General features: G+C 45.2%; 2 protein-coding genes across 7 annotated transcripts in view; both read left to right on the top strand.

Annotated features, from left to right (window-relative positions):
- LOC110485973 (testis-expressed protein 2) overlaps positions 1-5,025 on the top strand; it is a 68,343-nt gene extending 63,318 nt beyond the window's left edge. Inside the window, exons 10-13 of one of the 2 annotated variants that reach the window (XM_021557245.2) lie at positions 940-1,047; positions 1,212-1,421; positions 1,761-1,881; positions 2,034-5,025. In XM_021557245.2, coding sequence (XP_021412920.2) covers positions 940-1,047; positions 1,212-1,421; positions 1,761-1,881; positions 2,034-2,195 — 601 coding nt within the window. In that variant the 3' untranslated portion in view covers positions 2,196-5,025. Of the gene's footprint in view, positions 1-933; positions 1,048-1,211; positions 1,422-1,760; positions 1,882-2,033 lie in introns of both variants that reach the window. The other variant, XM_021557244.2, reaches the window with a different exon arrangement.
- Positions 5,026-5,170: 145 nt separating this feature from the next.
- On the top strand, positions 5,171-16,851 carry ccdc40 (coiled-coil domain containing 40). 5 transcript variants are annotated; one of them, XM_036940634.1, is made up of 20 exons: positions 5,171-5,257; positions 5,747-5,780; positions 6,002-6,199; positions 6,468-6,582; positions 6,728-6,867; positions 6,987-7,070; positions 7,491-7,710; positions 8,279-8,436; positions 8,998-9,120; positions 9,279-9,400; positions 9,959-10,202; positions 10,548-10,730; positions 11,326-11,571; positions 11,841-12,054; positions 12,431-12,600; positions 13,049-13,140; positions 13,428-13,548; positions 13,803-13,991; positions 15,866-16,024; positions 16,268-16,851. In XM_036940634.1, the coding sequence occupies exons 3-20, from the start codon at positions 6,056-6,058 to the stop codon at positions 16,520-16,522; spliced, it is 2,979 nt and encodes a 992-aa protein (XP_036796529.1). In that variant the 5' UTR covers positions 5,171-5,257; positions 5,747-5,780; positions 6,002-6,055; the 3' UTR covers positions 16,523-16,851. The 5 variants fall into 5 exon arrangements, with proteins under 5 accessions (XP_036796529.1, XP_036796531.1, XP_036796530.1 ...); XM_036940636.1 differs by having other exon boundaries at positions 5,209-5,257; positions 6,017-6,199; XM_036940635.1 differs by lacking the exon at positions 5,171-5,257 and adding an exon at positions 5,264-5,533 and having other exon boundaries at positions 6,017-6,199.
- Positions 16,852-25,583: the final 8,732 nt, after the last annotated feature.

The raw sequence follows: 25,583 nt of genomic DNA, 5'->3' as shown, positions 1-25,583 counted from the left end.
TAGCTCAAGCTAACTTCACACCTAGCTCAAGCTGAGGAGAGGGGGGGGGGGTTCACACCTAGCTCGGCTATTAGACAATTCTTTAGTAAAAGTTGAATAGTCTATTGTTCAGTTATAGCCCATCCAGTTACGCTTGTGAAAAACTAATAATAATGCTTTTTCCCCTTTTCCAAATGTTAAAGATTCCAATTGATAGTGTTTTTAGCCACAATCGGCCCCAACCCCAATTAATAAATTTAGGAACAGTCGATAGCGTTCTGGCCTTCGGACTAGAATGTTGAGGGTTCGAAACCTGCTCCCTGCTTTGTTTCATTACATTATTATGCCAGTCTCAGAGCAAATAGCCTGGATTGTTACTCCCATCTCGTTCCTCGCTCTCTTCCACGCGTCATTCAGCACGCTTGCGGGCGTGCTGGCAGGATATACTGTTATTTTATTCTGTATATATGAATTACAAATCAGCCTTTACGTAAATCATGTTTCTAGTCTATTGCATAGTTACAAATATGCGTAAACGTTTATCTCTACATTAACTAACATATTCCTCTCAATTGTACATTTTTTGCTTGACTCGTTAAGACATTATAACAACATACATTTGCTTCCCCCGTAATGTTTTGTCAGCCATCTTTGCTGAAGAAAGTCACCACGGACGGGTGGCTCTCGTCAAATTCGTCATTGGAACCACTCGATATGATGGGTCATATAAAAACCTTGGGACCCAAATGCATAATGAGGGCTCTAACTCCCCCTTGTGGTGGTCTGTAGCAATGAAGCCGTGACGCTGGGTACCTCTAAGTCCCGCGGTGTAAGCTTGCAACTTTTTAAATGAGGAATCACTGTATGAATAGGCTTTGTAGTTCTAAGAGTCAGCGTTCCCTCTGAAAACAATGGAGATGAATCCATACTGAATCGTGTGTGTGTGTGCGCCAGGTACAGACCACGGACGTACTGCCTAGCTGACAGTGATGAGGAGTCATCCAGTGCTGGGTCCTCAGACGAAGAGGATACTTCAGAGGTCACCAATGACGTCCCTGGAGCAGAGGGGTGAGTATTTACTTTTACCCTGATTATTTACCTTGTTTACCTTTAAAAGTACCTTTCCGTACAACTTTCATGTAATCCAGACTTGATCTTAATGCAAACTTTCACGTAAATCAAGGTAGGTTTGCGCGACAAAGTTCAACCCCTAAATCTCTCCTCTCCTTCAGACACATGGGGGGCCGCCAGCCCAGTAAGATAATGCGCTTCGTGGACAAGATCGCCAAGTCCAAGTACTTCCAGAAGGCCACCGAGACGGAGTTCATCAAGAAGAAGATGGAGGAGGTGTCCAACACTCCCCTGCTGCTCACCGTGGAGGTTCAGGAGCTCAGGGGCACGCTGGCCGTCAACATCCCACCCCCGCCCACTGACAGGATATGGTATGTTCTAAGACAGCTTCATAGAGTTACACATCATACCTCTGCCCAGCAACAGGATACAACACATTCATACCACCACAATACATAATGAAAACACTTGTTGGCATTCTTGTGCATTAGTTAATTATGTTCTGCAATGCACTTGTGCCCTCTGCTGGTGACTGATCACATCCCTGGAAAACTGACATTTTGTTTGCCTTATTATTCTGAGTAACCTTTACCATTAACTTGCCCACATACTACAATAACAAATGGCTCATTGCTGCATGATCTGTTATAGTTTAAATCTACACTCTAGTGTTTCTCTAGTGTGTTTGTTGACTCTGTTTTGAATCGCAGGTATGGTTTCAGGAGTCCACCCCACCTGGAGCTGAAGGCTCGGCCCAAACTGGGAGAGAGAGAGGTCACACTGGCCCACGTCACCGACTGGATCGAGAAGAAACTGGACCAGGAGTTTCAGGTATGTGTGTGTGTGTGTGTGTGTGTGTGTGTGTGTGTGTGTCTGCATGCCTGTGTGTGTGTGCGTGATACCGTACTTTGTCCAAACTCTATGTCAGCATACTACATCAAATGTAACATCTCTGAATCTCTCCCATCTTCTCTTCGACGTAGAAAATCTTTGTCATGCCAAACATGGATGACCTGTGGCTGACCATCATGCACTCTGCCATGGACCCCCGCTCTTTTGGAACGCCCTCCACCTCCACCGCCGATACGACCCAGAGGGAAACGGAGCCTTCCGAAACAGAGGGGGGCGCCACTCACGGCATATGAAGGATTGTTTACAGTATTTGCCTGAAAGGTGTGAATTAGAATGGGAGCCAGGGGGCTTTGAAGTAGTATAAGGCCTATTGGTGGATAAGGACATACAACAAGACTTCTGTTACCACATTGACATTCCAATAGCTCCATACCCAAGGGTCTTTTTTTTGTCACTGGCAGAACAGGATGACCTCAGTCATCAGATGAACTTTGACTTTTTAACAAGCTCACTGACCGAACGAGACAGAAGTCAGTCAGTCAACCAACCAGGAAGGAGAAACACTAAAAATAAAAACTCACTTTCTGCTCTGTTTTTTAATCTGTGTAGGATGAACAGACTTAGAAAAGTAGATTTTTCTCAGAATGGCACAAATGTAACAGTGATACAACCTAGTGGTATAGGTGGAGCGGTGTGGAGAGTTTCTGTGGGTTATGAGGTTACACAGTGTCCTATGAACACATGGTTATTTCGCATTCGCCGTTCACCTTACGTCCTAGGTAGGAAACAACTTATGTTTGGGGACCCAAATCAAGAGGGAGAATGAAGTGAAAAGAAATGGTTGAATGAGACGCGCAACCTCTAGATTATACTTTTGTTATTGTACGGGTATGTCTGCAAGAGAGTGCATGTGTGTGTGAAGCCTGACACTAAAGCAGGAGTGCATACTTTTGATAATGTCACATGTATTATTTGCCATATGATATAAGACATCTAATGCCCCCTATGCTTTGTCCAGGTGAACACTAACCATGTATTCACTTATTGTGACCCCACCCACATCTCTTACTGCTCGGGGTAGAAGTTCCCCTTTACCACAGGTCTAGAATCAGATTACCCCAAATCCTAACCATTTTGTGGATGAGAAAATGTCTGACCCTATAGCAGTGGTAAGGGGGAAAGTTCTACCTACAGTATTCCCCTCTTAACTGTACACCACACCGCTTTATATGCAAATGATCACTGTGTCCATATCTGTATGGAAGCAGCTAAATGAAACCCCTCCCCTCAATTTTCTCTGCAAGCCAATGCTATAGGGTTAGCCGTCATTACCTAGGCAACACGTGTCTTTAATTCACTAATGCCTATGCAAGTTCCTTGCCAACTAAGGACATGGACATGAGGTGAGCAATGAGAAAATAGTGTATATATGTGTGTGTGTGTATGTATTTCTGAAAAGGTGTACATAATGGGCCTAACACTTTTGTTGAATGTATGTATGGCTATATTGACATTGGACTGTTTTATTGTTTGTTGTATGGAAACTATTCCTAACCAATCACATGGATTATGTTGATTGGGGTATGCCAAGTATTGCACAACTAAAACAGAAGTTTTGATTTATGTTTTCCTTGTAAACACTATTAATGAAATACTATCTACAGACATGTATTGCATATTTGCAGTGCTATTGTGTTATGCTCTCTAGCATGTACAATACCCGTGGCAGATGTTGAGACCATTCCTGTTGTACTCGGAACAACAGGTTTTCATGTATTTTTTTTTCAAATTATGTAGGAAGTGTTATGCATTTTTTAATTTTTTTTTATGTTGTTTTATGTATTTTCAAATGGCCATCATCCACAGTTGCCAATGCATGGAAATGAGCCCCCTTGCCAGACGTGCTAAATGACACTTGGTAGAGTTAAACTATATGATGTACTGTGCCTTTTGCCAAAACCATCATTAATATTAAAATAAACTGTTAACTCAAACCATAATTGTAGTCTCAAATCATCACTATTGAAGTCTGAATCACCTCCTATACTCTACTGTTATGTTTTCTTCATTTTGAGGTTACGTTTTAAATGCACAGTTTTAGCATTGGATTTGTTTACATGAATTCCTATTTGTGTTTCCATTCGTTCCATTTATTTGTCAGGACACTAAAGCACTGTTGTAGAATGTCATTGATGAAGGAATATCGTTTTTTAACTTTCCTTCTAATTTGGTTTCTTGTTTAATTTTTGTTTTAACGATTATTCAGTTAGTAATATTATTATTGGAACCCTTGATAATGATGAGGCAAAAATACTAAAATAAATGATACAAATACTGCGCTATATTGCATGCAATTTTATGTTGAAAATGTGATTTATTGTATATTAACACAATTGCCCAGAGAAAGAGGTTTAGTTTCAAAAGTAATAAGACAATTCTCAAAAAGATAGGTGTCAAAGTTATTGGCAGCCCTGTTTTCAGTACTCCAGCACCGACCGTACCTTTGTGAGGATAACGACACTGAGCCTTTAAAGAAAAAGCAAAATCTCGTTCTCTGAGCAATTGTATTCGTATAAAATAATAGAATTCCCCAGTTTTTTGGAGTGTACAAAATAGTGTACAAATACAAAAATTTGTATTTATTTTATACAGTATTTTTGCTCATCTTTATCAAGGGTGCCAGTAATTATGGACCTGAATGTAGGTCTAGTACCAGGTTGGAATACATGTTTTGTAACTCTTTGTCTGCTTTCCTGAAATACAATGACAGAATGATGCTATGAATAGCACATCAGATTTATAACAATAAAGAGTTGATGATTCTGCAAATAGATGACTTATTTAGATTTTTAAGGACAAATTTGTTGAGCCTCATCCATGTCTACTGCTTGGCTGAAACTTGGTCTCTTAGTTGGTTGAGACCAAGTTTCCCTAAAGGAAGTGCTTTAAAATGATGCCTTTTTTATTTTTACAAATGTTGATTTAGCAGGCCTTGTTATTTTCTGTTATCGATTTTGTATGACTGAATTGCAATGGTATTGTGGTACAAATGATAAAAAAGATCAACTTGCTTTGTAATTATTTGCTCTTGATTGAAATAAAGATTTTTTTTTAATAAACCAAGTTTTTTTTGTCATAGACTGAAGTTATTTAAATTGCCACACTCGCATGCCATACATCAATATTTAAAATGTTCAAATTCCATTTCTGATAATACATGCACCTCAAAGCTTGAATAGTCCACAAATTTCAATATTCATCAGGGGCGGCACTATCCAATGACTAGGCTCTACCCCTTATCCCTTCACGGAAGTTAATCGTTTCCTAGCAACGCCTGGCCGGCTGACAAACAGAGGTGAGTCTAGCTGTTTTTAGTTTGCAAATTCAATTTTGTACTACGAGCTGCAGGATTATTTGTTGTTGCTGAAGAGGTGATAAAGCAGCCGTAAGGTTGAGTAACTTGTGCATTTCGAGAACAGTTAAAACATTCTGGTATTTTAAGCTGTTAGGTAATCTAGCTAACGTTAGCGTTAATAGCGTATTAACGAATAAGCACGCTAACTTCAAGGCAAGTGGATAGCAGCATTCCACGGGAAACATTATGCGCGTAGTAGGCATAGCCATCATATAGGTAGGTATCTGTCTTGTTTCATTTTTAAGCAAATGTACAGTATGAGGGCCTAATGAATGATTGTCGTCAACTTCATAACGTTAGTTAATATTTAAATATTTGTGTCTCCTCTGTCATGTTTTCCCAGGTGATGACAGGAGGCTTTGTCAGTCAACGTTTAAATGTGCATTTTTGCTTCAATACATTATTTTCATTCTCTGGCCTTTCTTTCAGTTCTGAAGAGGTAACTCCTTAACTCAAGAAGCAGGTAAGAGCAGGTGACATTATTTAGCAGACACTCTTATCCAGAGCGACTTACAGGAACAATTAAGGTTTAAGTGCGTTGCTCAAGGGCACATACACTGATTTTTCACCTAGTCGGCTTGGGGATTCAAACCAGCAACCTTTCGGTTACTGGCGCCAAAGCTCTTAACCGCTAGGCTACCTGCCAACATGACTGCAATGAAATCCAATGTCGCTGTCACAAAGGCAACCTTCTTGTAGTGCTGACAGAGTCAACCATCTTGGTTCCCACCGAGTCCAATGGAGGGTGGAGGAAGTGAGGGAGGAGGAGAAGAGGAGAGGAGGGGAACCCCGCCACAGGAGGAGGGGAAGTACGTTGAACAGCCAGGTGGTGCTGGCGAGGCAGCAGAGGACTCTGGGGTTACTGTACTACCTGGGCAGGAGGTTTGTGAAAGATACTACTCTACAGTATAGGATATGTTTTTTTTTTCACACGTTTCTCAAGTTAGGATTTGTGACTCATGATATTGTGTCATCTGCATTGTATTTGTTGTCATTCAAAATCATGAACTTATTCCCAAAAGACGATTTAGACATGATTTAGGCAGTGGTCCAATGCACATAATTAAATATAACCCTTTATTATTTGTATTGTAACTTTATGGATCAAAAACTGACTTCCTGAGTGTCCTCCTGTCTGTCCTCCATGCAGGGTGGATCAGCAGAGCAGTCAGACAGGGAGCAGGCCGAGGCGGGTGCTGGTTACCCAGTGTCACAGTCAGGAAACAGTGGTACAGGCGCAGCCTTCAACCCCGCCAGCAACTCAGGTCAGCTGGGTTTCAATAAGAGGGAGGGATAGAACAATTTAACTGATTTCTATCACTTTTTGCCATTGACCTGAGCATTGTGACTTGCCAAGCGCGGTATCTGTTGAGGAGTGATCATGAAACATTGTTTTTTTTGGGATGCCAGATAACGGAACGATGCCCTTGCCGCCTCACCCCTCGTTGCACCTCTCAGTCCCCCTCTCCGACAGCGATGCGGACGGGTTACGCAGTGCGGCGGATGAGGGCGATGAGGAAGATGAGCTCATCGTGCTGGACCCTGAACACGTAAAAGCAGTTTCCCCGCTTAACATCACTGCTAACGTGGTTTTAAATACCTTAAGGTTTAAGCCCCGTCATGCTTATCAGACAAATGTCTTACTGTGCTTTCTCCCATCTGCCTGCAGCCGCTGATGAGAAGGTTCCAGACTGCACTGAGGAACCACCTCCACAAGCAACTGGAGAGACTCAACATGGAGTTGCGCGAGAAGGTGCAGTAGCTCTCTTCTTCTGAGCCAAAGACTCTTCATCCTTTACAATGGGCCACAATCAAATCAACATGGACATCCACTTTACAGTATGCATAGAGTACGATTCATGCCATTTATAGTCATTCTTTTTGAAGTCACTCTTTTCCCAGGAGAGGGCGCCATTGACTTATTTTGGCTCAATCTCGAACCGTGACCCTGTGCTTTCGTTTTTCAAAACACAAAATAAGCTAATCTGCAACTAGCAATGATCTATAAGCGGCAACAATTGATTTACAAGGATTAATCACTATTGTTATAAAAACATTTGTTTAAAGAGATCATCAGGCCTTGCAGTATGTTTCAAATGCATTTATTTGCCCTGTGCAATTCTGACCCCAACCTATGCTCTCTTTCCCTCCCCTCCTCCATCCATCTCCCTAGATGGCCATAGAGAGGTCTGAGAGCGACCACCGAGAGGAGCTGGGTGTGGAGCTGTACGGCGTACAGCAGGAGCTGGCCAGACTCCAGGCCTGTCTGGAGGGCCGTCACGAGACCAACGCGCAGGCGGCCGCACAGCGCAGACAGGCCCAGGATCAGCTGGAGGGGGTCCGAAGCCAGTACCGCACCACAGCCATCCAGGCCGGCAAGCAGAGGTCACACGGTGAGACCCATAAAGATATAAAGATACATATGTCTTTTTTCATTCTGTGCTGAGACCACTCACTGACTTGAAAGGGACAGACACTATACAAGGATTGTATGAATACCAAACAACTGCTCACAAGAGACATAGACACATTGACTCATCAACTGTCATAAAGCACACGTTTCTGTGAACGTAGGGTGTTGTCACTTTGCTACAGATGTAGGATCTTCATTTGATCACTTTTGTTGTCTGCGCAGACAAGCTTTGTGATTTACATAAATTCACTGAAGACCCATACTAACAGTATTGCACTTTTCAGGTAACCTACTTTTGGCCAGCTAATAGCTTAACCACCGATCAAGCAACAGTATGCGCTTATTTTGCTGTGACAATATAGGTCAAATTAAGATCCTATATCTATACTATGGCTTGGGACAGGAGTTTTTCTTGACCTAATCAAGGAAAAAAAAATCAGGACCCTAGCCTAGTTATAATAGTCCATAATGATATAAAGGTTTTCCTGGTCAGGTGACAGTCAGGAAAAACTCCTGTCCCTAACTATGTCTATCACCTCCTTCCTCAGTGTCCCAGCTGCAGAGTGAGGTAGAGAACCTGGCACTGCGTCTGTTCTACATGCAGGAGGTTAACGCCGACCTGCGCTCTGACATCACGGCCATGAAGAACGCCTCGCGCAAGGCCTACTCCGAGAAGACCCAGGCAGAGGAGCAGAAGCACAAACAGGTCAGGACACACGCCTTCCTTCTTTTACAACTGATTCAAGATCAGCTGATTGGCATGTTAGTTCTAATGTTAACCGTTCTGAGCCAAACCGCAAAACTGGTCCTGGACCAGATGCTAAGGGTCTAGAAATAGAATTTAAAATAATTCTTATTACTGTGGCTAAATCTTCTCTTGTAGTGTATTACAGGTGATTCCTTATATGACCCTCTCTCGCTCTCTCTACCCCCCCCCCCCCCCTCGCTCTCTCTCTCTACCCCCCCCCTCTCTCTCTCTCTACCCCCTCTCTCTCTACCCACCCTCTCTCTCTCTCTCTACCCACCCCCTCTCTCTCTACCCCCTCTCTCTCTCTACCCACCCTCTCTCTCTCTCTCTCTCTCTACCCCCCCTCTCTCTACCCCCCCTCTCTCTCTACCCCTCTCTCTCTCTACCCACCCTCTCCCTCTCTCTCTACCCCCCCTCTCTCTCTACCCCCTCTCTCTCTCTATCCCCCCCCCTCTCTCTCTACCCACCCTCTCTCTACCCCCCCTCTCACTCTCTACCACCCCCCCCCCCCTCTCTCAGGACTTGTATGTGGAGCGGTTGACCAAACACATGGAGCGGCTGACGGAGCAGATAGCTCTGTATAAAGTACAGACCATCGCCCAGTCTGAGGAGACCCAGGCAGCCAAGGAGGCCCTCTCTGAGGTACACTACTGTCCACTCCAGGTTGGGTACAGGCTTTTGATCCAGCCAATCAATAATAAATGTGTTACTGCTTAGGCTGAGACAAAAGCTGTACACACAGAAGGAATGGGGAATGGTGGTGAACGGTGTGCCTTTTGCCTGTGTGTCTCTCGATACAGGCCCAGATGGAGATGGACTCTTTGGGGATGGAGAGGAAGCAGCTGCTGCAGCAGTGGAACAGCAGCCTGGTGGGCATGAGGAGACGAGACGACGCCTACACCGCCATGCTGGAGGCTCTACGGTGAGGCCACGTAAACGCCTAGAGTCTACACACATCACAGGAGGCTGCTGAGGGGAGGACGGGCTCATGGTAACGGCTGGAATGGAGTGAATGGAATGTTCTCAAACACATGGGAACCGTCTGTTGATGTGTTGGTTACCATTCCAGTTATACCGTTTCAGCCATTACTATGAGCCCGTCCTCCCCAATTAAGATACCACCAGCCGCCTGTGACGCGCGCACACACACACACACACACACACACACCTCACCACACAGTGTAGAACAGCAGCCTGGCGGGTATGACGAGACGAGGCCAACACCACGGTGGAAGATAATACACACTGGATAGACTTAAAATGGCAACCCTATTCCCTATATAATGCACTACTTTTGCCAATATGTACATTGGCCACTGTCCAATGTCTAGTTACAATATAATTTGTATTTGCCGCGCATCAGTCCTGTTGGTCTGCTCTGGTCAAACGTTTCTCCTTGAGACTGGACATGCTGTCCACCTGTGGGATGCCACCGTGCACACGTCTGTCAATCTCTCTCCCTCTCCCTGCCTCCATGCAGCGCGGCCACCCACCAGGTCCGCTCTCTAGACACCGAGATCGAGGGCTTCAAGAAGTCCATCACGCAGGAGGGGGAGCGCAATGAGCTGCTGACAGTACTACTGAACCGGACCCAGCTGGACAGCGCCACCTCCAGGAAGCTGATCTCCCACAGCCACAGCCAGCAGGAGGCGCTGCAGGTCCAGTACAGCATCTACATGAGGACGCTGCAGGAGACCGAGCAGACGCTGCAACGCGTTAACACGGTGAGTGAGTGGATTGGTTTTATTTGACACATTTGTAACGCGTATAGGTTGCTTTAACCGAGGGTAAACACTCAATGAAGTCAAAAGACTTGCGTTTATTGTGGTTTGCTTCTTCTATTTCTTTCTCAAGTCCGCAGTTGATTTGTGTATCTATAGTCCTTTCCCTATGCAGGCTCCTCTGAATGCAATATCCGCTCAATGTGAAGTGACTGGAATGTATTGTCGTTGTCGTGACTCGTGTAAGTGGACGATAATACGATGAAACCCTTCTAACCTCTGTCCCCCTCCCTCCCGTCTCCCCATCTCTCTTCTCCTCCCCTCCACTCTCTCCTCCCCTCTCTCCAGGAGTGTGGGGTGCGCCAGGTGGAGGTGTCCTCCCTGAGGAAGCAGACGGAGAAGGAGTGGGTGCGGCGCATCGAGCTGGAGGACCGCATCATGTCCAAGATGCAGGAGCATCTCACCCACGACAAGGCCACCAAGTACTCCCGACGCCTCACCGACAAGATGGCCGCCCACAAGAGGGAGAAGGTGAGCGGGGTCGGTCGCCGTATTTTTTGGGGTTATCCTGAGTGGGGCAGCGGTCTAAGGCACTGCATCGACGGCGGTCTGACGCACTGCATACAGACCCGGGTTCGATCCTGGGCTGTATCACAACCGGCCGTGACCGGGAGTCCCATAGGTCGGTGCACAATTGGCCCAGCGTCGTCCAGGTTAGGGGAGTGTTTGGCCGGGGTAGGCCGTCATTGTAAATAAGAATTTCTTCTTACCTGACTTGCCTAGTTAATTTGTTTTTTTAAAGGTGGGGCTCACATAAGTTTATTCCGGGAGTTTTCAAGTAATTCACAATATTACAAAAACTATTTAGCTGTGTATTGTCAATCATATTGTGGAGATGTGTTAGGAATGGGAGACTTTGTAAAATTACAGTACAGAAGGAGTTACATCTGGTTGTTATTTAATATCTTGAGCTAGTTTTTCAATGACCTGTGTAGACAAAGAAAGGGTCCATTGAAAACCACACCAACCGCAATGCAACATATGAAACTTTGCTAGCGCAATGTATCACTGTGTTCAAACCAAACTCTGTGTGTGCGTCTCTCTCTCTCTCTCCTCACCCTGCCAGGAGACCCAGCTGTCCCGGCTGGAGAACGAAATGGCGGCGGTGACGCTGGAGAGCAGTGACCTCACCCTGCGCCTGGAGGGTCTGGCCCGCACCCTCGCCTCGCTGGAGACGGAGATGAGCCGCCGCAACGAACTGCTCGGCGCCAGCGAGGCCAGGATCACCAAGCGCGTCACCGTCATCGAGCGCAAGCAGGCCACCATCAACGTTTACAACAAGAAGATTGAGCAGCTCGTCGCCAGCACTGGGGTGAGAGTTAACTTACAACCAAGCACTGACCAGTAACCAACTGAACACTCTGGGTTTATTTCCCTTAGAATAAAGGACTATAGGTACTGAATCTAAAATAGGTGGCACCTACAGATCTAGAATGGTATTCTATTTCTATGGTAGCACCATCCTCTACCATAAGACCGGAGCCAGAATGGATTTGAAACGTTTCAGCTTTGGGGGAAAAAAAATGCACATTTTCCTGACTTTCTATGTTGTCTTGATCACGTCCCTACGTACGTCAACAGCACGAGGACCTGGGCCCGTTGGAGATCCAGGCCAGTACTCTGACCAAGCAGCTGGAGGGGGTGGCAGGAGAGATCAAGGAGCAGCAGCAGCTCTGGCTGCGGCAGCAGGGGGAACTGGTGAGACTGACCCAGGAGAAACAGGCCCGGAGCGCCGCCCTGCTCACACTGCAGACCCAATTCACCATCCTACAGCAGAGGAAAGTCCGCACCGAGAGTACGGTAACACACACGGGCGCGCACACTCACTGACCATGGAGAAAGTGGCCCGGAGCACCGCCCTGCTCACACTACGGACACTAGTGTCATACACCTACCGGTACCCAGCCCACATGGGCTTACAAAACACTACAGCATAAAATAACATTTGACAAATTATGAGCATAGAATACAGCTACCATATAGCCCCACTACACAAACAGTACATGTATCCTTCTCCTCCAGGCATTGTGAACCCACAGAGCAATCTCAATCACTCCCGGTCTGAATCAAGATTCCAGACACTTCACCATTTTTGGGGTCTTTGTGACCCTACCCTAACAAAACACACGCTAACCCATGGACTCCCCACCTCTCCGCTGCCTCCCGTCCAGGTGAGATACAACAGGAGCAACGGGAGCAGGCCGAGCTGGAGAGACACATGAAGGAGCTGATGGCGGACATGTTGAAGCTCAACTCCCTGCTGAGTGAGAACAGGCATCTCCACCAGGCCCTGGAGCAGGGCAACGTTGTCATGGAGACTGACTTCCTGCACAGACTCAAGGTCAGACTGGTGGTCACGGTGGGGGCTATTTCTGGTGTTCATCCGTCCCTCAGTCAAATACACACACGTATAAATATGTACGTTTCAGTCCTGAACCACTGCATTCTATATTGCCCCACAAAAGCAAAACGCAGTAACTACGTTGTTTGTTTTTTTTACTACAAAATCTGACTTACAAAGTATTTTTCTGTCTAGACGGACAGCAATTTCTGATGCACCACGATCGATGTTGATCAACAGGCTTGTTCTTGTGTCAGGAAACAAAATACCGTGCGTTAATCAGATATACCTGGCCGTTACAACCGATCAAAGGCCTTTTTATCCAAATCAAAGGGCAGTATGCTAGACACACCTACTCAGACTGTAAATAGACGTATAGAAATGCGTATAGAAATAGAAACGTATACCTCATGTATAACCGTGTACTCCTGTGACGTCGTGTGTTTAGGAGGCGGAGAGAAACTCCATTGAGACGCAGATGAAGCTAGAGAGGATCCAGGAGGAGAAGGACAGGCTGTTCAACAGTCTGGTGGAGTCAGAGTGAGTCAAACAGTAGCAAAGTGGTCCTCCTAGAAACATGAGCCTCCGTCTATCTGTCTGTCTGTGTCTTGTCCTCATGCGAGTGTACGTGTGTGTGTGTTTCACGTGCTTGTGTTATATGGGTGTGTGTTTTTGTTGAGTTCACCGGCGCTTCCACATCTGCGTGGCTTGCTGCTTGGGGTTTTAGGCCGGGTTTCTGCGGCGCACTTTGCAGACATCATGTAAAAAAGGGCTTTAGAAAATAAATTTGTTGATGTTTATTTGCGTGCGTGCATATGTATTTTCAGGCGTCAGATCATGCTGTGGGAGAAGAAGACCCAGCTGGTGAGAGAGACCAGGTCGGCTGTGGACTCTGAGGTGGGCCAGGGAGACATCCGCACCATGAGGGCTGAGATCCACCGGATGGAGGTAACATCACACACACTGGAGAAACCAAGAGCAACTCTCACATCACACAATCTTTCACTTAGTCCCTCCTACTGTAGGTCGATATACTGTATCTCCATATAGAAAACGACAACATTGTGTTGCTGTCTTGTACGAAATGTACTATACAAATCATGTTTGATTTGATTCCTCAGCGCGCTAAATGTGGAATAGGTAGGACACCTCATATACTCATGCACCTGTTTCACCCCTTCAATGTGGGTGTGTCCCTACAGGTGCGATACGGTCAGCTGATGAAGCAGCAGGAGCGCCTACTGAGGGAGATGGAGGGAGTGGTGGCTCGCAGGGAGACTATCGTGATGCGCAGTGAGGCCCAGGCACGAACCGACCGCAAGCAGCCCACTCACACCGACTTCCACGGCATCCTGCAGGGCCTGCGTCGGAAGATACTGGACACACAGAAGGTGGGGGTGTGGGTCGGTGGGTCAGTTGGTGTGTTGGTGGGTGTGCGTTCCTGTGTGTATGTACAGTACCAGTCAAAAGTTTGGACACCTACTCATTCATGATTTTTCTTTATTTTTACTATTTTCTACATTGTAGAATAATAGTGAAGACATCAAAACTATGAAATAACACACATGGAATCATGTAGTAACCAAACAAGTGTTAAACAAATCGAAATATATTTTATATTTGAGATTCTTCAAAGTAGCCACCCTTTGCCTTGATGACAGCTTTGCACACGCTTGGCATTCTCTCAACCAGCTTCATGAGGTAGTCACCTGGAATGCATTTCAATTAATAGGTGTGCCTTGTTAAAAGTTCATTTGTGGAATTTCTATCCTTCTTAATGCGTTTGAGCCAATCAGTTGTGTTCTGACAAGGTAGGGGTGGAATACAGAATAAAGTCCTATTTAGTAAAAGACCAAGTCCATATTATGGCAAGAACAGCTCAAATAAGCAAAGCGAAACGACAGTCCATCGTTACTTTAAGACATGAAGGTCAGTCAATCCAGAAAAGTTTATTCAAGTGCAGTCGTAAAAACCATCAAGCGCAATGATGAAACTGGCTCTCATGAGGACCGCCACAGGAATGGAAGACCCAGCGTTATCTCTGCTGCAGAGGATAAGTTTATTAGAGTTACCACCCTCAGAAATTGCAGCCCAAATAAATACTTCACAGAGTTCAATTAACAGACACATCTCAACACCAGCTGTTCAGAGGAGACTGTGTGAATCAGGCCTTCATGGTCGAATTGCTGCAAAGAAACCACTACTAAACGACACCAATAATAAGAAGAGACTTGCTTGGGCCAATAAACACAAGCAATGGACATTAGGCCGGTGGAAATCTGGCTGATCAGTCCAAATTTGAGATTTCGAGTTCCAACTGCTGTGTCTTTGTGAGACGCGGAGTAAGTGAACGGATGATCTCTGCATGTGTTGTTCCCACCGTGAAGCATGGAGGAGGAGGTGTGATGGTGTGGGGGTGCTTTGCTGGTGACACTGTCAGTGATATATTTAGACTTCATGGCACACTTAACCAGCATGGCTACCACAGTATTCTGCAGAGATATAGCATCCCATCTGGTTTGTGCTTAGTGGGACTATCATTTGTTTTTCAACAGGACAATGACCCAACACACCTTCAGGTTGTGTAAAGGCTATTTGACCAAGAAGGAGAGTGATGGAGTGCTGCATCAGATTACCTGGCCTCTACAATCACCCGACCTCAACCCAATTGAGATGGTTTGGGATGAGTTGGACTGCAGAGTGAAGGAAAAGCAGCCAACAAGTGCTCAGCATATATGGGAACTCCTTCAAGACTGTTGGAAAAGCATTCCAGGTGAAGCTGGTTGTGAGAATGCCAAGAGTGTGCAAAGCTGTCATCAAGGCAAAGGGTGGCTACTTTGAAGAATCTCAAATATATTTTGATTTGTTTAACACTTTTTTGGTTACTACATGATTCCATATGTGCCACTGTGCAGCCTACAATACATACTGTAGTAAACATGGAAAAGGGCCTAATTCCTTACATAAGGGAGAGCAGGCCATGTCTGTACTACAGAATGCGGGGCACGTGGGAGACCCGGGGTTCAAATCCCCGTTGGAGAGAAAGGAGTAGGCTGTCCTTGTAAATAAAATGTATTCTTAACTGATTCCATATGTGTTATTTCATAGTTGTGACGTCGTCGCTATTATTCTACAATGTACAAAATAGTAAAAATACAGAAAAACCCTTGAATGAGTAGGTGTGTCCAAACTTTTGACTGGTACTGTATATGCTTCATGTGTGTCTATGTTGTGTGTGTGTGTGTGTGTCTCCCCACCCTAACAGCAAGCGGAGGAGTGTGACGGGGTCCTCAGGGAGCTGCAGCAGGGCCAGTCCAGTCTGAGCTGCAGTCTGCGGGACAAACAGCTGCAGCTGGGAGAGCTCCACAGTGCCAGAACTGTCCTCACCTCAGACTTCCAATGTCTGCAGGACACCAAGGAGAGGGTACGCGATGTAGACACATTCACCCATTCACTCTCAACATTATTCCTGCCCAATGTATTGTTATCCATAGTTGAGAAGTGGTTTGCGCTGTGCATAGCTATTTGAATATCTCTTTTCATCTCATGTCTTTTTTAATCCCTTTATCCATCCTCCTTTTCCTCTCTCGGTCTGGTTCTCTCGCTCTCTCACACCCAATCTCTCTCTCTATCCTCCCTTTCTCCCTCTCTCTCTCTCTCTCTCTAGAACCTGGCCCGTCTGGTCTCCCTCCAGGGCCATGCCAAGCAGCTCCAAGCGGTGCGTGAGGGTCGCTACAGCGCCCTGTCCACCAGCGAAGCCTTGGAGCCTGCGTTGCAGAGGCAGGAGGAGCGTCTGCACGCTGTGACCACCATCCTGCACCGTGTCCAGCAGGAGTTCCCCCAGCACCAGGGGGCGCTACGACGCCTCTCCCTAGCCCTGGCCGCGCGCCTGCAGACTCCGATTGGTCAGGAGACCCACTGACTATTACATGACTGAAAACCCCCATCATAGGATTACTCACGGAGTAGATTGGAGATAGAGATCCATCATAGTTGTCGGGTATTACTGCTCTATGGTGTTCCATGTTACTCTGGCTGTTAGGATTAGGGAGCTGGACTTGGGGTGGAAGCTCTCCTCCTGGCCATGTTTGGGCAATTTTGGTTTTCAGAATATTTCAATTTATTTTTGTTTCACTTGATAGAATGAAGAGTTGATTTAATATACAGTATACACGGATATCCTACCAGCGTGTGAAAATAATATTGTCCATGGATAAACTGAAGATACACATAAATAAACAATGAAAGCAACATTTGGAATTCTTTCTTTAGTTAATATCCACAAACTAGCTAAATCTTAAGTGTGGAATCACTAAAGCCAGCCTGTGGATGATCATATGTCATAATAACAGAGAAACATCATACAATGCCATTAAGCGTCACTTAACATAAATGAAAGGTTCTGTCCATCAATGTCAAATATCAGATAATACTGGATAATAATCGGTCAATTGGCTGGTTCCCCCACCCAATAAGCAGTCGCTGACATCATAGTCAGGAAGTGGTCCCAGATGGTCCCCTCTCTCCAGGGTTTTCTTTGTGAATAAACACCAGGCCCATTTGGAGTTGATTCTCTATTCACCTCTGGATATCTAATCCATTTATATAAGCAGATTACCACCCCTAATCTCATGCGTTCCTGAAGTCCCTTTTGTCACGGTTTGGGGCTCCTTCAAGGGAAGGGAACTCCCGAACTGTCCCTAAATCAGTGATGATCTGGAACCAGGCCAGTCACCAATTACATTCCCCCTCTTTTCAACAGCTTTTGTTATTCTATATGTTTCACTGACGGCTCCAAAAAGTAGTTTGTGTACTTACTGTCAGAAACCTTTGTTATAGGAATCTTTATTGTCAGCGATGGCTGTTATTTAGAGGCTTGGCCTCAATCTCACAGATAGCTTTGCCAGTGGCTTTGTTTGCCTGTTACATGACCGGTTAGGTGCTATTATAATACACACCGTGAATGTAATTGGAAGGGTGAGAAGGCCTGGCCAGGTTACATATCAGTGAGGCCACAGTCCTTCAGTTGGTACAGATCAACATCAGCTGGTGGACCACCCACTAACCTGTTATGTTCCGTCCTGGGATGCGTCTCAATGGTCTATAAAGGCTTCCTTTCCTCGCATCCTCTCGCTCATCTGCTCTGATCTAAGGATACATGATAGGTGAAAGCATATAGTGGATGCCTACTAGGAATTTGCTTTCAAATCAGAAAATGACAAGGTTTACAGCACAAGCACAGGAAATGTATTATTTTGATTGAATTCCTTTCAGTGACACTTTTACTTAAAGCATCCAGGTATAATTATGTATAACTTGTTATAATTATGTATAACCCTTTTTAATGTAATTCAACCAGGCTTATAATGTGTTTGTGTGTGACCTGTATTCGAAGGCCTATAGCTGCACTTGCAATGTGGTCTTACAGGTATTGTCAACAAGTACTTGGAGAGGTGTACATTAATTAAGGCATCCCAATTCTGATATTATTTTCCTCTAGTTGGTCTTTTGACCAATCCCATGAGATCTTTTCACACCAGATCTTTTTCAGAGCTGATCTGATTGGTCAAAAGACCAATTAGGAGGAAAAAATATTTGAATTTGGCTGCCTGTGTAAATGCAGCCTTCGGACACATACCGAATTGACATATTTTTTAAATAGGTAGTTGGTATGTTCTGCACTTCCACTGTGACACCAAATGACTGTATACATGTCTAGTCAGTCTCATATATGGGCATCTGTCGGTGTTGATTGGGAAATCAGTCACAGTGAGGTGGATTCATATGGTTTCTCATAACTTAAACTTGTGAAAACTGCATGTTGTTGATGGTTTCATTGGTTGTTACAAAAACATCCTCGTTCCATTGGTCTTTGGACTACTACACCCATCTATTGCACACAAAGTGTCTAGGTTACTTTTCCTAAAAACTTTTCATGTCACAGCCTATAATTGACAGCAGCTCCAAGTAAAAAGCCTACATGGGCCGTAAGGAAGTAACTCAATGGAATGAATGTGGTTTTGGAGGTGCAACCACTGATGTGTCATCTCAATGACCGTTTATTTTCCAGTTCAGTTCTGGCGTCATTGCATATGTCATATTTAAATAGCAACCAGGATTGCACATTATTCAAATATATTTGGCATGTGGCATCACATGAGCTAAAAATGTATACACTATACAGTACCAGTCAAAGTTTGGACACACCTACTCATTCAAGGGTTTTTCTGTATTTTTACTATTTTCTACATTGTAGAATAATAGTGAAGACATCAAAACTATGAAATAACACATACAGTGGGGAGAATAAGTATTTGATACACTGCAGATTTAGCAGGTTTTCCTACTTACAAAGCATGTAGAGGTCTGTAATTTTTATCATAGGTACACTTCAACTGTGAGAGACGGAATCTAAACGAAAATCACATTGTATGATTTTTAAGTAATTAATTTGCATTTTATTGCATGACATAAGTATTTGATCACCTACCAACCAGTAAGAATTCCGGCTCTCACAGACCTGTTAGTTTTTCTTTAAGAAGCCCTCCTGTTCTCCACTCATTACCTGTATTAACTGCACCTGTTTGAACTCGTTACCTGTATAAAAGACACCTGTCCACACACTCAATCAAACATACTCCAACCTCTCCACAATGGCCAAGACCAGAGAGGGTGTAAGGACATCAAGGATAAAATTGTAGACCTGCACAAGGCTGGGATGGGCTACAGGACAATAGGCAAGCAGCTTGGTGAGAAGGCAACAACTGTTGGCACAATTATTAGAAAATGGAAGAAGTTCAAGATGACAGTCAATCACCCTCGGTCTGGGGCTCCATGCAAGATCTCACCTCGTGGGGCATCAATGATCATGAGGAAGGCGAGGGATCATCCCAGAACTACACGGCAGGACCTGGTCAATGACCTGAAGAGAGCTGGAACCACAGTCTCAAAGAAAACCATTAGTAACACATTACGCCGTCATGGATTGAAATCCTGCAGTGCACGCAAGGTCCCCCTGCTCAAGCCAGCGCATGTCCAGGCCCATCTGAAGTTTGCCAATGACCATCTGGATGATCCAGAGGAGGAATGGGAGAAGGTCATGTGATCTGATGAGACAAAAATAGAGCTTTTTGGTCTGAACTCCACTCGCCGTGTTTGGTGGAAGAAGAAGGATGAGTACAACCCCAAGAAAACCATACCAACTGTGAAGCATGGAGGTGGAAACATCATTCTTTGGGGATGCTTTTCTGCAAAGTAGACAGGACGACTGCACCGTATTGAGGGGAGGATGGATGGGGCCATGTATCTTGGCCAACAATCTCCTTCCCTCAGTAAGAGCATTGAAGATGGGTCGTAGCTGGGTCTCCCAGCATGACAACGACCCGAAACACACAGCCAGGGCAACTAAGGAGTGGCTCCGTAAGAAGCATCTCAAGGTCCTGGAGTGGCCTAGCCAGTCTCCAGACCTGAACCCAATAGAAAATATTTGGAGGGAGCTGAAAGTCCATATTGTCCAGCGACAGCCCCGAAATCTAGAGGATCTGGAGAAGGTCTGTAGGGAGGAGTGGGCCAAAATCCCTGCTGCAGTGTGTTCAAACCTGGTCAAGAACTACAGGAAACATATGATCTCTGTAATTGCAAACAAAGGTTTCTGTACCAAATATTAAGTTCTGCTTTTCTGATGTATCAAATACTTATGTCATGCAATAAAATGCGAATTAATTACTTAAAAATCATACAATGTGATTTTCTGGATATTTGTTTTAGATTCCGTCTCTCACAGTTGAAGTGTACCTATGATAAAAATTACAGACCTCTACATGCTTTGTAAGTAGGAAAACCTGCAAAATCGGCAGTGTATCAAATACTTGTTCTCCCCACTTTATGGGAATGATGTAGTAACCAAAAAAGTGTTAAACAAATAAAAATATATTTTATATTTGATATTCTTCAAAGTAGCCACCCTTTGCCTTGAAGACAGCTTTGCTCACGCATTCTCTCAACCAGCTTCACCTGGAATGCTTTTCCAACAGTCTTGAAGGAGTTCCCACATATGCTGAGCACTTGTTGGCTGCTTTTCCTTCACTCTGCAGTCCAACCCATCCCAAACCATCTCAATTGGGTTGAGGTTGTATGATTATGAAGGCCAGGTCATCTGATGCAGCACTTTGTCACTCTCCTTCTTGGTCAAATAGCCCTTACATAGCCTGGAGGTGAGTTGGGTCATTATCCTGTTGAAAAACAAATGATAGTCCCACTAAGCGCAAACCAGATGGGATGGTATATCGCTGCAGAATACTGTGATAGCCACGCTGGTTAAGTATGCCTTGAATTCTAAATAAATACGACAGTGTCACCAGCAAAGCACCCCCACACCATCATACCTCCTCCTCTATCCTTCACAGTGGGAACCACACATGCGGAGATCATGCGTTCACCTGCTCTGCGTCTCACAAAGACAGCGGTTGGAACCAAAAATCTCACATTTGGACTCATCAGACCAAAGTACAGATTTCCACCGGTCTAATGTCCATTGCTTGTGTTTTTTGGCCCAAGCAAGTCTCTTATTATTATTGGTGTCCTTTAGTAGGGGTTTATTTGCAGCAATTCAACCATGAAGGCTTGTTTAGATGGTGCCGGAGAAGATGGCTGCCGTTTTATTGGCTCTTAGCCGACCATGCAAATTTGTTTGTTTTACCGCGTTGTTTGCAACTTATTTTGTACATAATGTTGCTGCTACCGTCTCTTATGATTACTCACCTTGAACTGGACAAAGAATGTATCTTTAATGAGTCGGAAAAGAGGGATTTACTCCAGACACCCGAACAAGCCCTCCTTCCTGTCACTTGTTGGAGATAGCAACGGAACAGATTTTGAGGAAGAAGATCCATGTGCCTTGTGAGGATCCGCCGATAAGTGGCTAATCTGCCGTTGCCATCTGTACTATTGGCCAATGTACAATCGCTGGGTAATAAATTGGACGAACTAAAAGCAAGTATATCCTACCAACGGGACATTAAAAACTGTAATATCTTATGTTTCACAGAGTCGTGGCTGAACGACGACATGATAACATACAGCTGGCGGATTATACACTATCAGCAGGATAGAACAGCAGCCTCTGGTAAGACACGGGGTGGCGGTCTATGTATATTTGTAAACAACAGCTGGTGCACGATATCTAAGTGAGTCTCGAGGTTTTGCTCACCTGAGGTAGTGTGGTCGACAGCTTATCATGAGATACTCTATCTGCATTAAGACCGCACTCAATGAGCTGTATCCCGCCATAAGCAAACAGGAAAACCCTCGTCCAGAGGCAGTGTTCCTAGTGGCCCGGAACTTTAATGAAGGGAAATTTAAATCCGTTTTACCTCATTTCCATTAGCATGTTAAATATGCACCCAGAGGGAAAAATCTCTAGACCACCTTTACTCACACACAGAGACGCATACAAAGGTCTCCCACGCCTTCCATTTGGCAAATCTGACCAAAATTCTATCCTCCTGATTACTGCTTACAAGCTCAAATTTAAGTAGAAAAACACCAGTGACTCAGTAACTAAAATAAGTGGTCAGATGAAGTAGATGCTAAACTACAGGACTGTTTTGATAGCACAGACTGGAATATGTTCCGCGATTATTCAGATGGAATTGAGGAGTACACCACATCAGTCACTGGCTTCATCAATAAGTGCATCGATAACATTGTTCCCACAGTGACTGTACGTACATACCCCAAGCAGAAGCCATGGATTACAGGCAACATCCACACTGAGGTAAAGGGTAGAGCTGGATGGATGCGGTACTCTAACCTGGAAGCTTATAAGAAATCAATTTATATGCCCTCTGACGAACCATCAAACAAGCAAGGCGTCAATACAGGACTAAGATCGAATCGTACTACACCGGCTCCGACGCTCGTCGGATGTGGCAGGGCTTGCAAACTATTACAAACTACAAAGGGAAGCACAGCCGAGAGCTGCCCAGGGACACGAGCCTACCAGACAAACTAAATTACTTATATGATCGCTTTGAGGCTAGTAACACTGAAACATGCATGAGAGCATCAGCTGTTCCGGACGACTGTGTGATCACGCTCTCCGCAGCCGAGTGTAAGACCTTTAAACAGGTCAACATTCACAAGGCCGCAAGGCCAGATGGATTACCAGGATGTGTACTCTGAGCATGCGCTGACCAACTGGCAAGTGTCTTCACTGACATTCTCAACCTCTCCCTGTCTGAGTTTCAAGCAGACCACCATGTTTCAAGCAGACCACCATAGTCCCTGTGCCCAAGATCACTAAGGTAACCTGCCTAAATGACTACCGAACCGTAGCACTCACGTCTGTAGCCACAAAGTGCTTTGAAAGGCTGGTCATGGCTCACATCAACACCATTATCCCAGAAAAACTAGACCCACTCCAATTTGCATACCGCCCCAACAGATCCACAGACGATGCAATCTATATTGCACTCCACACTGCCCTTTCCCACCTGGACAAAAGGAACACCTATATCAGAATGCTGTTCATTGACTACAGCTCAGCGTTCAACACCATAGTACCCTCGAAGCTCCTCACTAAGCTAAGAACCCTGGGACTAAACATCTCCCTCTGTAACTGGAACCTGGACTTACCCCCAGGTGGTAAGGGTAGGTAACAACACATGCACCACACTGATCTTCACCACGGGGGCCCCTCAGGGGTGCCTACTTAGTCCCCTCCTGTACTCCCTGTTAACTCATGATTTCAAGGCCAGGCACGACTCCAACACCATCATTAAGTTTGCTGATGACACAACAGTGGTAGGCCTGATCATCAACAACGACGAGACAGCATATAGGGAGGAGGTCAGAGACCTGGCTATGTGGTGCCAGGACAACAACCTCTCCCTCAACATGATCAAAACAAAGGAGATGATTGAGGACTACAGGAAAAAGAGGACCAAGCACGCCCCCATTCTCATTGACCGGGCTGTAGTGGAGCAGGTTGAGAGTTCCTTGGTGTCCACATCACCAACAAACTGGTCCAAGCACACCAAGACAGTTGTGAAGAGGGCACGAAAAAACCTATTCCCCCTCAGGAGACTGAAAAGATTTGGCATGGGTCCTCAGATCCTCAAAAGGTTCTACACCTGCACCATCGAGAGCAACCTGACTGGTTGCATCACTGCCTGCTCTGCCTCCATCCGCAAGGCACGACAGAGGGTAGTGCGTACGGCCCAGTACATCACTCGGGCCAAGCTTCCTGCCGTCCAGGACCTCTATACCAGGCGGTGCCAGAGGAAGAAGGCCCTAAAAATTGTCAAAGACTCAAGCCACCCTAGTCATAGACTGTTCTCTCTGCTACCGCACGGAAAGCGGTACCGGAGCGTTTAGGTCCAAGAGGCTTCTAAAGAACTTCTACCCCCAAGCCATAAGACTCCTGAACATCTAATCAAATGGCTACCCAGACTATTTGCATTGCACCCTTTCCTGTGGCGGTCCCCATGAGAGCCAGTTTCATCATAGCGGTTGATGGTTTTTGCGACTGCACTTAAAGAAACTCTAGAAATGTTTTAGAAATGTTCCGTATTGACTGACCTTCCTATCTTAAAGTAATTATGGACTGTCATTTCTCCTTGCTTCTTTGAGCTGTTCTTGCCATAATATGGAGTTGGTATTTTACCAAATAGGGCTATCTTCTGTATGCCACCCCTACCTTGTCACAACACAGCTGATTGGCTCAAACGCATTAAGAAGGAAAGATATTCCCCAAATTAACTTTTAACAAGGCACACCTGTTAATTGATATGCATTCCAGGTGACTACGTCATGGTTGAGAGAATGCCAAGCGTGTGCAAAGCTGTCATCAAGGCAAAGGGTGACTACTATGAAGAATCTCAAATATTAAATATATTTTCATTTGTTTAACACTTTTTTGGTTGCTTCATGATTCCATATGTGTTATTTAATAGTTTTGATGTCTTCACTATTTTTCTACAATGTAGAAGGGATAAAGAAAAACCCTTGAATGAGTAGGTGTGTCCAAACTTTTGACGTGTACTGTATATACAAAAGTATGTGGACACCCCATTCAAATTAATGTATTTGGCTATTTCCACCAAACTTGTTGCTGACAGGTGTATAAAATCGAGCGCACAGCCATGCCATCTCCATAGACTGACATTGGCAGTAGAATGGCCTCATTGAAGACCTCAGTGACTTTCAACGTGGCACCATCATAGGATGCCACCTTTTCAACAAATCAGTTAATCAGTTTGTAAAATTCCTGCCCTGCTAGAGCTGCCCCGGTCAACTGTAAGTGCTGTAATTGTGAAGTGGAAGTGGAAACATCTAGAAGAAACAACGCCTCAGCAGCGAAGGGGTACAATCTCACATGAAGCTCCAAACAAACAGTTCTGGCAACACTCACTACCAACTTCAGAACTGCCCCAGGAAATAACTTCAGCACAAGAACTGTTTGTTTTGAGCTTCATGAAATGGGTTTCCATGGCCTAGCAGCTGCACACAAGCCTAAGATCACCATGCGCAATGCCAAGCATCGGCTGGAGTGGGGTAAAGCTCGCCACCATTGGACTCCAGAGCAGTGAAAGAGTGTTCCCTGGAGTGAATGAATCACTCTTTACCATCTGGCAGTCCGAAGGACTAATCTGGGTTTGGCGGATGCCAGGAGAACGCTACATGCCCAAATACGTAGTGCCAACTGTAAAGTTTGGTGGAGGAGGAATAACGGTCTGGGGCTGTTGTTCATGGTTCTGACTTGGCCCCTTAGTGAAGGGAAATGTTAACACTACAGCATACAATAACAGTCTAGACGATTCTGTGCTTCCAACTTTGTGGCAAGAGTTTGGGGAAGGTCCTTTCCTGTTCCAGTATAACAGTAACCCTGTGCATAAAGCGAGGTCCATACAGACATGGTTTGTTGATATCGGTGTGGAAGAACTTGACTGGCCTGCACAGAGCCCTGACCTTAACTCCATTGA

This window comes from Oncorhynchus mykiss, chromosome 13, assembly GCF_013265735.2.
Source record: "Oncorhynchus mykiss isolate Arlee chromosome 13, USDA_OmykA_1.1, whole genome shotgun sequence".
Classification (NCBI taxonomy): Eukaryota; Metazoa; Chordata; class Actinopteri; order Salmoniformes; family Salmonidae; genus Oncorhynchus; species Oncorhynchus mykiss.
The sequence above is the reverse complement of the archived record's forward strand: the minus strand, read 5'-3'. Positions and strand labels throughout refer to the sequence as shown.